The 12,861-nt window shown below is 43.2% G+C and overlaps 1 protein-coding gene across 1 annotated transcript in view; it reads right to left on the reverse strand.

Moving 5' to 3' along the window:
• Nucleotides 1–12,773, reverse strand: part of LOC119376889 (uncharacterized) — a gene marked incomplete at its 3' end in the record, with an annotated part of 28,839 nt that extends 16,066 nt beyond the window's left edge. Inside the window, exon 1 of the mRNA XM_037646563.2 lies at nucleotides 12,421–12,773. Coding sequence (XP_037502491.1) covers nucleotides 12,421–12,501 — 81 coding nt within the window. The remainder of the gene's footprint in view (nucleotides 1–12,420) is intronic.
• Between the last annotated feature and the right edge of the window lie 88 nt (nucleotides 12,774–12,861).

A 12,861-nucleotide genomic window follows, 5' to 3' on the forward strand; every position in this document is an offset into this window, starting at 1 on the left:
AATAGATTGCTATTATCTAATAAGCCCTTCATTTTCGACAGCCTGAAGAAAGTGGCATTATGTTCCACGTCACGTTTGTGCCTTATGCCTTTCTGCATAATTCATTCAGTCATGAATTTCTGTGTTTACCTTAAAGGAGCACTGACACAAAAATTTTGCACCTTGTTTTTTTTGTTGCAATAGATAGCTTATGATCCACTTATCACGGCTGCAAACCTCGTTTGTGCGAGTGCGCGACGGTTATTTATTTAGAGACGTTTTTAGAGTGCCCAGTCGCAGTTTCGGTTTCAAAGAGCACCGAGCTAGGCAGCGTCCTCCGGGGGCCGGGAAAACACAGCTGGCCACGTGAACACGCAAAATTGTGACGTAGGCGGCGCGCGAGCGTGGATGCGGTGGGCGCTGAACCAGGTCAAGTGGCGCCAGCTATGGAGGATTAGAAACAACTAGCAAACGCGTAATCTATGTCCTCCGAGCATTCGGAAGCGCCCATCTCGACTCGCTAAGCTTACAGCATGGATTATTTGACTATGGCTCTCAAAAACGGCGCCGAATCGGGACGAATACATTGCTGTCGAAGCTTAAGGACATGAATCTAAAGCAAATGGAAGCATCAGTTCGGAACTTACACGTTACAGAGCGCACGGCGGCCACTTGATAGATTCGAAGTGGACGACAACCGCTTTTGGCAGTGCTGCCATGTTTTTCGGAGGCGCGAATGCCTCGCCGGCGAAGCTTGCCGTACAAGTTGGACAGCTCTCGCGCGTGCGGCGACGGCCGACGTTCTGCGGCACCGCGCCGTTGCGGCAGGCTTGCCGCTAGCGTGAGCGGGCCATAACATCTGCCAACGGGCACGACGAGCGAACAGCGGAAGAGAACACAACTAGCACACGCAAAGCCGCAGGCACGGAGGAAGAAATGGCAGGTACCACGGCACAACCAGCCACCAGCCAACACAAACTCGGGACGTAGGTTTGTTTACACACACCCCGCGTTGATGTCGGCGTCGCGAAGCGCCCGCATCTCGCTCAGTCGCGCGGCATGCACTTTAAAATTGATTTTAAATATGTTCTAGGCTATATTGGCCCTTGATATTTCGTAGACGTGGTGTACGGCTCCACATACATCTATTTCACTCATTATCTCGCCTTCGAAATTTTGTGTCAGTGCTCCTTTAAGGAAAGTACAAAAAGTGCACAAGGAAGAAGTGTCCAGGTAGAAGCTAATGCCACGTGAACTATGGCATGAACTTCATCTACAGCACATAAAATATTAGGTACTATACTCCTTTTATTTAGAGTGTCCAGTACACTCACAGGGCAGACTGGATGATGCCTGTATATCAGCTTGAGGGAACATCATAGTTTGCTGAAAAATTGTGCAATAGACCTTTCTCAAGCATGGAAGCACCACCAACAGGCTCGCAAGCACTCACAGGAAAAGTGTGTACGCTGCATCAACTGCCGAGATGAGTGCACGGGCCTCACACTTTAGCTTTCCACCTGTGCCGTGACAGCAGTTCTCAGATCAAGTGAATTTGGCCGGGTGCAACATATTTCTGCACAATTCAATCATGAATTTCTGTGTTTATCGATAGCTATGACTTCCATCTGTCTTGTGATTCCACGTGCCACTGTTGGACCAGTTTAGAAGCATCGTTATTATTATTTTTTGGAGCCGTATGCCTTACAATACAAACAAACAGATACAGCATGGTTTCCTAGATGAAATCCACGGGCGGTCAAGGCAATTCACGGATACTCTTGCAATCTATGTCCACCAACACTGTAGTCAATCACAGGGTGAGGTTCTGATATTTAGAGATTATGTGAGAGTACAGTCGGCATTTAGTAAAATAAGATACACTATTAGACGTCAGCGTGTGGTTCCCACCTCAGGTAAGAAAAGTTAAGCTTCTATCATACTTTGTTGACACTAGCTGCAGGTGTAGCATTTTGAAAACGCCGGTTGCGTTTTTGCATGCTGGCTCACAGGTGGCCATACCATGAACAGGTATAATCCTGAGCAATACGAGATGGAGCACTCAATTAACCTTTTAAAGGCCATAGCGGCTAAATGCAGTTGGCAAGTGCAGAAGTGTTTATGATGCTCAATGCTCAAGTGGAAAGGCGTCTCGAACAATTCAATGCATCACGTTTATATCAGTACATTACAAGTAATCGTTGAATAAACATGAATTCGATATTCCAGTTCATGTTGCTCATGATAGTATGCCTTAACGGTACCAGCACACGGTAACACACATGCCATGTAACTGCTATATCTAATACACATTCACTTGGTAATGCCTACACTGACTGCATTGTTCCCTTCACATTTCATGCACAGAGATACATGCAAGAATGGTCATGAAGCTGCAACATGTTCCTTTTGTTCCGTGCTCCCAGGGTGCAAACAACTAGCAGGCGACCGAACAACTGGCTCGCTTTACGTACACACTTTTCCTGTAGTTCTCCGCATGTCCGCAGGGCGCTCTCGTATTGCTTGAAGAAGGCCTACTACAAATTTTTCTCAATTTTCAAGACCACAGTAGTCATACGGTATTTAGTGCACTACAAAAAAAGAGTTGTGAATGATAGTGTGGGCTTTCTAAATCATAAAGGGCTCAGCTACTCCAAGTGTTCCATGCTGCTGAAAAGAAAAAAGTTGGAGGGCACTTAAGCTTCGTCTGAAGAAGGGAAGCGATACAAAAATCAGGCCCCATTCGCATTGCTTTCTCAATCGCAAGCCTGGCTTCGCTTCTCGATACACGCCATGCCACAAGGAAAAGAACGTCTCTGCTAGTTGCACTGGCCAGTTATAACTATCCTAGAATGCCTGCTTCAAGTAAAGTTGAGTAGTGCCCACTACGCCATAATTCTCCCTTTTACAAATTAGCGACGTATGCTATACACGTGCATAAGGCAACATGTGACCCTACGCAGTTGCTCATGTTGTTGATGCTTTTGCCGATGATGATTATTAAATGTATGAGCACTTTGTAATGGGTGCACCTTTAAATCAGTCACTCACTGCACAATTCGCATGTCTTGATGCCTGGAGTCATTCTACACTTCTGCCCCGCAACGTCACTTGCGTTAACGAGACTCCTCGCACTACATGACATTCATATAGGTTTTATTGTGTGTGTGGGGGGGGGGGGGGACAGTTCCAAGCAATGGCATGGGCTCGATTCCCACTCAAGCTGAAGTTTCTTAAAATATTTATTTATTTATATCCATCCCCAATTTTTCCTCATGGTCAATGCAGATTTTTCACTCACAGCTAATGACACCGACATAGATGCCGGAATTTCTGTGAAACGAGCAGTTTAATGCAATCGCGTTGAAAGGCTTTTTTTTTTTTTGTTAGACTTCTTATACGGTCACATATATGCCTACTGCCTTGCAAAATGGCTGGTTCTGTAAAGATAATTGCACTTTCATTGCCAACGCAGTTTCTTTTGTTGCATTACACTGCTTATTTGTTTTTTCCAAATTTGAAGCATCCGGTACCTTAAAAATATATTCATAACACCAAGGTATTTGCTCTAAGGTAATCATTTTGTGCATGCTGAGGGGTATAAGACAACAAACCATTTTTTTATATTGCTTTTCTGTAATAAACTTGAGTTGAGGGGCAACACTGATGCCCTGTCCCTCCCTTAGACCTTGCCTTTATTTAAAATGTTGCGACAGCGAGTCACGGGCTACTACAATATATCATTACATTACAACTTATAGGCATGATGACCTGCACAATGAGTTTACAAGAAACAGATTTTATTGGGGCAAAAGCATGCCGCAAGAAAGCCAGAAATACTCTAAACAAACGAAAAAAGACAAAAAAAATTCACCACTGACTCACTTACAAATCACACACAAGTTTAAACAATAAGTTCTGCTAAACACACTGCATCTGTACCTCCAAGCAACTAAACATGTGCTTCATATTTCATTTCAAATACAAAATTAGGAAAGCATGTTCAGCAAGGCACTGATGTAGGGAAAAAAAAAACTACTAGCTGCTCAGCACAACCTTTCAGGAAAGGAAGACATTAGTCTAATGACAGGCTTGCCATTATAAAAATATGGCACATACGGCGTACAATCAAGAAGATCTGATGCCTGCACTAACACTGCTTCATCACTCTGTTCCTGTAACACATACAAGCAAAGACTTGGCTCAAGATATGCGAATTTGCACTGAACAAGAAACAGATACTTGCCATCATGCTTGAACATGCTGACAATGCAACCAAAAGTCACATCATAACGTGTCCCCGAAATAAGAATGTAGTCATCGCATGTGTACACAAAGCCATTTATAGTAGCTTTTTTCAATGGTGTGCTCTTAGGCAAAGCTATGTTGCCTACTCGGGACAGCATGGTTGACCGCTCTGAGATGCTCATATCTGTGAACTCCTCAGGCTGCAAAGCAAACGAGCCTTTTGCAGCCTGAAAAGCTTGACACAATTGGTGACGTTCACTGAGAGTTTTCGTTATATTCTTAAAGTTTCTGGTACTACGTGTACACTCCTTGAAATACTGGTGCTTACTTTCAAATTTCAAAGTCCAAACATGAGAGAGGGCCGAATTGTTGGATAAGTTCACTGTAATGAAGCATATAATGATGCTTTGGCCTAATCTTGTGAAGAGGAAACAGGGCGCTTCTAGACGTTATGTAATCCTCAGTCAATATTTTAAGGTGGGCAACTTGGGCAGGTGTTATCTTTGGTGCCATAAGAAGGTCAACAATGTTGGCCAATAAAACCACAAGTTGCCAGATGGAAGTCACGGGCTACTACAATATATCATTACATTACAACTTATAGGCATGATGACCTGCACAATGAGTTTACAAGAAACAGATTTTATTGGGGCAAAAGCATGCCGCAAGAAAGCAGAAATACTCTAAACAAACGAAAAAAGACAAAAAAAAATTCACCACTGACTCACTTACAAATCACACACAAGTTTAAACAATAAGTTCTGCTAAACACACTGCATCTGTACCTCCAAGCAACTAAACATGTGCTTCATTGATTTCAAATACAAAATTAGGAAAGCATGTTCAGCAAGGCACTGATGTAGGGAAAAAAAAAACTACTAGCTGCTCAGCACAACCTTTCAGGAAAGGAAGACATTAGTCTAATGACAGGCTTGCCATTATAAAAATATGGCACATACGGCGTACAATCAAGAAGATCTGATGCCTGCACTAACACTGCTTCATCACTCTGTTCCTGTAACACATACAAGCAAAGACTTGGCTCAAGATATGCGAATTTGCACTGAACAAGAAACAGATACTTGCCATCATGCTTGAACATGCTGACAATGCAACCAAAAGTCACATCATAACGTGTCCCCGAAATAAGAATGTAGTCATCGCATGTGTACACAAAGCCATTTATAGTAGCTTTTTTCAATGGTGTGCTCTTAGGCAAAGCTATGTTGCCTACTCGGGACAGCATGGTTGACCGCTCTGAGATGCTCATATCTGTGAACTCCTCAGGCTGCAAAGCAAACGAGCCTTTGCAGCCTGAAAAGCTTGACACAATTGGTGACGTTCACTGAGAGTTTTCGTTATATTCTTAAAGTTTCTGGTACTACGTGTACACTCCTTGAAATACTGGTGCTTACTTTCAAATTTCAAAGTCCAAACATGGGAGAGAGGGCCGAATTGTTGGATAAGTTCACTGTAATGAAGCATATAATGATGCTTTGGCCTAATCTTGTGAAGAGGAAACAGGGCGCTTCTAGACGTTATGTAATCCTCAGTCAATATTTTAAGGTGGGCAACTTGGGCAGGTGTTATCTTTGGTGCCATAAGAAGGTCAACAATGTTGGCCAATAAAACCACAAGTTGCCAGATGGAATCAGTCACATCTAAAACCTTTGTGCCCACGTAGAGTGGCAAGAGCCTCAAGAAAGTCCAGTTTTGGATTGCGTGGCCTACAAGCCTCTCAACCTGAAGGGTGGGTACTTTTGCTGGTTTGTTGCGCATATCATTGGTGGAGTACTTCATAGTTACAATTCTGTTATTGAGATAGTCGTATGTGAACCAGTTTTTGTTTTTTACGAAATAGTTAATACACAGTGCCAGGTCATGACGAACGACACCTTCAAATAGGTCATGTGCAATGCAGGGTGGGAGGCCAGAGTTGCAGACATGATAGTGCTTCAACACATGAAATGGAGAATTGCCTACAATACCAAAATCACTGGACCCGGTGCCGGCCTTTTCAAGACGTTTGAGAGATTCATTGTACTTTTCTACTGTACGCCTTGCACCTATCGCATGTGGTTTCTGCTCAAACTCGCATCGTGTAATTAAGCAATACCGGCAGAAGTAAGTAGAAGAACTGAAGTTTTGCGTGAACCCTCCAACAGCATGGCTGGCAAGGTTGTCACCTACTACAAAGTTTAGCCTCACAGTATGCTGAGCTCGATTAATTGTCACTCCCGATTTTTCCAAAAGAACCATGTCATCTGTTAGGGGCCTAAGCACTTCGGTAAGACCAAACTCTCTGACATCTTTTTGGCGGCAGAGCATAACCAGCTGGATATTGTTAACACGTGACCGGTAATACAATGGCAAGTTGTTGAGTGTCATATACACACCGAGAAGTTTAAAATTTCCCTTTGAAGATCCCAGAGGATTCACAATCTCAAAATCATCAAGATACAAAATAATTCCGATTTCATTTTCAGCCAAGTTCCTGAAGGAATGGCATAACTGGGAGTCGTCACAGAAGGTTTCATCAACAAAGCTCTTACCACCAAAAGGCAAAGAGGACATCAAAAAGTGCACAAGACCTTCTATAGGAACATAATGATACGCAGACATTTGGTTCTGCTTGTTAAGTCCTAATAGAAGCTCAGTCGGTTTGAGGAAGCAAAACCTTTCTTTGTAATATTTGTGACGACAGTAGGTTGATCTGAGGGTATCAGATGTTGCAACTTCAAGAAGATCTTCAGAAAAACATGACTGAACATCAGGTAGTAGGTCACTTGGCACCTTCTTTGCAATCTGTTGCAGAAGCATCTGCTTATTTAGACTGTGCAGATTTTGTATTTCTTTAACAATATTCTGAACAGTTGTAGCAGGCAAGTGATGCTGAGATTCTAACTTGAGTAAAAAGAGTGAAAAATTATCGATGAAAATGTGATTATTTCTATCCTTACACATCACTTGTGCTGCATCATCCACATGCTCACTTTCAGAAGTACACGGAAAAGAATCTGACTCTAGTTCCATGCTTCTGTCTAAAAATTGTGAGCACTCAGCCCCCTCAGCGCCATGAAAACTTGCAGAAATTTCATTTTCAGGCAATGGTTGCATTATTTTTGAACCTGGTTCCATGCCTCCACCTGTAGGTCCATAGCACAGCAACACATCATTTTCTTGACGATGATACCTGCTTACATGTGTCCTAAATGATGCAGCAGAAGTCGACACACTTACACAATGAGGAAAAGGGCAGGTAACTGCATCTGTGTTGCCATCAAAGTGCTCAGCAACGTGCGAAACTAGTTCTGACCGCGTCGCAAGTGTCTTGTCACACGATGACACGGGGCACAACAGTCCAACATCCTCCCTTTCATGGCTGGCTGTTTTATGGTGCCTTAAAACATGACAACGCAAACTTGAGTAGCTTTTAAGAACAACACCACATGACTTTGAGGGGCAAATGGCTCCATTAACAATGCTGCTATGAAAACGAAAATGGTCAAAGTATGCCACTAATGTTGGAAGATGTTGTGCGCAGAGTCGACAGGTGGCCATCACTACTCGGGGATGTCAAGGCTTGTTTATCTGCCAGTCTCGATAATGCCTTGCATCAGCTGCATTGCAGGAAGGGCTAATCAGTGAACAGAATTACTAGAAAACGAAGTACGCATACTAGCTGTTTCTGACCAAACAGAACCTTTTGCTATCATTTCAGAAAACAAATACAATAAGTGAGAAATCAAGGCCCAGCCAGGATTTCCCACCAAGGCAGGGAGGGGGTGGTTGAAACTGATTTCAAAATTTCAAAGTGTTTTCATACTCCAAACTTGTTCACTAACAGCTTGTGCTACATGCGCTTTCCTCTTTTCCCTTTGCAGGGAGACTACAGGTGCACCACAATGTTTTTTTTTTGTCCTTCTAAACAAATAACAACATAGTGGTTTTAAGTCAGGAACGACACTTGAGGCGTTTTTTTTCAAAATGGGTCAAATCCATCCAAACAGAATTTGAGAAAACGGCAAAACTTTGCTATACAAACTAAATACAACGCTGTCAAATCTATTCTAGGATATGTTTTACATGTCGGCTAGGGGAAGTTTCTGGCCACAATCAATTAAAAAATATGCAGCGGATTTCACCATTATTAGCATGATAACTTTGGATTTGGCTCATTTCGAATTGAGACATGGAATTCAATGCGGTATTCTTGAAAAAACTTTATTCAAATTCGGGCAGTGGCACATTCTTGCTTCGTCGGCGTCGACATTGCTTCTGTTCACGATGTCGTCGACGTCTCGGGACCGATCTATCGCCGATCTCTTCACTTCCATCAGAATCCATGATAATACAGCTCCGAAAGGGCAAAAAAAAAAAAACTTGCGCAAACACCCAGAAAACAGGCAGAGTAGTCAGGCTAGGCGGGAAATCACACGGAGGCTTCCACGTTCGCCGAATCACGTGATCGCCGAAGCGCTCTACTATCGGCATACTGGATTTGACCCATTTCGATCCATACAGCGCATGGATCTGGCTCAATTTCGTTTTGAAACGGGATCTGTGAGCACACGTAGCTGTTGGTATTTGACTCATTTCGTTACAATCTCTCTTTTAGAGGAAAGTTGAGAGAATGTACTTGCGAATGGAGCAATATTTGAGCTAGTTTCGGTTTCTGGATTTAGCCCATTTCGAAAAAAAACGCCACACTTATTTCTGCAACCCATAAGAGAAAAGGGCGCAGTATTGTAGGGGTAGGGAGTGGTGAAAGAAGAGGTCACCATCTAGAGAAATGAGCGCCCACACCTCCAAGAATCAGCTCGGGGTACCTCTTCTGAATTAGAAAAAGCAATGGGTACAAGACCGCACTGGAAATTGACCCAGTGCTGTATTTTTTGTACTGGAGGCAAACGCTCTAGCAACTCAACATGATTGTACCTCGCAAATAGAATGAGGAGAGAACACAACACAGGCACTGAGTTTGTTTTGCTGTCTGTGCTCCATATGCACCGCGTGATCATGCCGATATTGAATTGCTAACTCACCCAAGACACTACTTTACTAGCTACTTTACCACCGTGGCAATCGGCAAATAACCTCGGTCAGACTAGCAGAACAAACTATTGTTCCCATTCAATACTCGCCCCCAACGTTCTGTTTCCTCGTTTTTTTTTTATGCTGCAGTGCATATCCTCCCCTCTTCTCCCTGGAGCCCATCACTGCACATGACTGTGAGGAATGACAGTCTCGCAGCAATATATGAAAAGCGTTTGTTGTTCTAGTGCACTTTCAATCGAAAGAGATTAGGGGGGGGGGGCGCACTAGGAGCGGGAGAACCTGTCTATGTACTCCTTTTTGGCTGTAAAACAAACCTTGCATAAAGCATAAAGCCGACTTGCAAATTTTTTGCACTGCAGTGTGGCTTGAGTTTGTCAACGGCAGCGACTCTCATGTTGTCAGGTGTTCGCTCCTCAGAGCAGATCATGTAGCCAAGGCAAGCCATTTTATCTCATTGAATTAGCATTTTTGGAGGCCTTTACAAAGCTATTTGGTCATGACTAGAGACCGGATATTTGGCAAATGCCTATTTTGTTCCTTATTTCCTATCGTGCCACTTTGATATATGAGCATGAATTAGAGGCTAAGGAGGGCTTTTATAGTGTTTTAAATTGCCTATCAATACCTATATTCAGAACCGGCACCCATATTAACACTATTTAACCTGAAGTTTCACTTCCCGGTGTAGTTTGAGCCAGTTACTCATGTTACTGCGCAACACTGACTGTCCAGAAATCTACGAGGTTCATCCTTGTCGTCTAGTTCAACCAACTCCCGGAAACAACCACTAGCAGCAGTGAAATGGGACGCGCCGGCGACATAGCAGAGAGCCGTCAGAAGAGAGTGAAGAGTAAAAGAAGAAAGGAAAATGTGTTGTGCATGCGGCTTTGTTTGTTTGTAATTTACTTTTTAAGGTGTTCAACAACAGGGCAAAAACTGGTTCTATGTGATTCAACCCGGTCAATAGGAAGAATCCCCTCCTTCTGGTCTTTTTAGCGATCTGGGTAACTGCTCTTGCCCTACCCTTCTCAGTCATGCCGAAAAGAAAGGCGCAGAGGTGTGTGTTGACTCAACAGTGAACACTTGACTCACCATGCTACAGCATAAGCAGAGAGACCGTGTTGTGTAAAGTGTGCGTGACAAGGGACAATCGCACGGCTACGTTCAACTGTTGCTGCCTGTGTACCACCTTAAACAATAACATTTTTTGTTTTCCTGTTATAAATAGAGGTCACGCACCTTTTCTTTTTGAAATTACTTGCATTTACGTAAATATTTATTGTACATATATTTACAATATTGGAAGCCCAAAAAGTTGTTTTGCCTGCCTATTTTCGCATCTAAAACGCACTTCTTTAATGCCTAAATATCCGGCCTCTACTCATGACTCTTAAATACCTCACTGAGCACATCCACAGTTTCTGTCAGTGTTGCTGCTCCCTTCCTTGTCAGAGAAGGAACAATAACGAAGTTGAATGGTTTCAAAGGATGGTGAAAGTGTGCTACTTGAATTGGAATTTTACGCACAGGAATAACACAGCAACAGGTTGTACCTATTTCTACATGGTGCTCGTGCCTCGGTGCTCCCTGCCATCAGGCAGCTTCCACCTAACTTGATGGAGATGTACTTTGGCCCAACGGGGAGTGTAGGCAGTGCCCAGATTTCGGGGTAGGTTGGATCGTATTTCGCAGCTGCTGCCCACCAGCAGCACAAACAAAGGCTCACCGGAAAGTGTCAAGCACAAGCAGACACACACACATTGAGCAGACATGCACCAGCACAGAGGGGTCTAAATACTGCTGAGACCCCCCCCCACTCCTCCTGGCTATGCACGCGAGAAGTATTCCTGCACCTAGAACACCGTGAAACTCGGCACAAGAACAACATGTGCACAAGAAGAAAATAAGACACAGAGCTAAATACTAAATGAGAACCATTTCTTAGCAAACCAGACGCACTTTAAAGGTATTTATCTATCTAGGCACCTACGACTTCTTGCTCTCGTTTTGTTGACTTGATAAATACCAAAAATGGTATGGCATGGCATGGGTGTATGACGAATGTAAAATATAGGTTGTAAAACGAAAATCATGTCATGCATGCATGTCATTTTTGTCATGATTTACATGAAATGGTCTTGGTGCTCCGAGGGTATTTCATCAACTACATTAGTGTATGGTGAACATCAATGACTGGTTGTAACATGAAAATCATGTCATGTATGTGATGATTTACATGATGCGGACTTCGTGTGCTAGTGGCCATTTCATTAACTTGATATATGCCAAAATTGATATAGCACGATATGAGTATATGACGAATGCAAGGGACTGGTTGTAACATAAAAATCATAACATGCATGTCATGTACATCATGATTCACATGAAAGTGCTGGTGCTTTAGCACATGTTTCATTAGCTTGTTATATACCAAAACTGGCACAGTACAAGTATGACAAACATAAATGATAAGTCATGCGTGGTATATTCCAGCATATACATTTCATTAGCATGGTACATACCAGAATGAACATGCAGGCATGCATGCATGTCAAGTATCCAATCGTGAACGACATGTCATTGAATGAATGCCTTGATTTGTCTGAAAGCCAAACAATGCAGGTCCTCTCTGACCGCATCACACTGCATCGATTACCACATGTGCATGCGATTTGCCGGATTTTTTTTTTTTTGGCAATGGCCACTGCTTTCGTATCCTCTTATAAAAGAAACAATGTTTAATTTCTAACACACCACCCAAATATTATTATGTGTTTTAGCCAGGCCCGTAGCCAGGGGGGGGCAGGGGGCCCGGGCTCCCCCCCCCCCCGAAATTTTGATGACACATGGTGTTTTATCGAAAATAAATCATGAAAATAGGCGTTTTTCTCAAATAGTCAAGGTTTTCAGTTAGTATCCCCCCCCCCCCCCCCCGAAAAAAATTCCTGGCTACGGGCCTGGTTTTAGCCCAGAACGGATAAATTTTTTAAAAATGCGCTTAAAGACCGCACTGCTCAGCTCGAACTTGGCGGCACAACTCGGCCACCCAGCGTGACGAAGAAGCCACTTTGAGACAAGGTCTCGGAACCGTAGACCAAGACCAACAAGGACAATATAAATAAAAAGAAATCTTACCCTTGTGTACTTGTGCCACGTGAACTTGAACTTGTACGTCGCCGCCAGAGATGCCTGTAACAAGTCATGAACCATTAACATGCAGATGCTGTCGCACGCTGGGAAGCCGCTATAGGGGTATACGGTTCCTGGATCACATACTTCATATTACATTCCTTAATACGCGGCGCATGAGAAAAATATAGCGTAATAGAACTACGGCGGAGAAACAATGATCACGACGTGATAACTACCAAGCTCGGAATGCGAACTTTGTGCACATACATCCCAATCACTTGGCGATTTTCAGTAATGCTGAATTTTCTACACCCATTAAGCGCTCCACCTAAAAACAGCATATACAATACTACCGCAAAGATTGGAATTAATATAATTAATAATTATACCTGCACAGTGCGGAGATCAAAGCGTAGCAAAAAACGTCAGCGTCTGTGCTATATA

This window comes from Rhipicephalus sanguineus, unplaced genomic scaffold (assembly GCF_013339695.2).
Source record: "Rhipicephalus sanguineus isolate Rsan-2018 unplaced genomic scaffold, BIME_Rsan_1.4 Seq268, whole genome shotgun sequence".
NCBI lineage: Eukaryota > Metazoa > Arthropoda > Arachnida > Ixodida > Ixodidae > Rhipicephalus > Rhipicephalus sanguineus.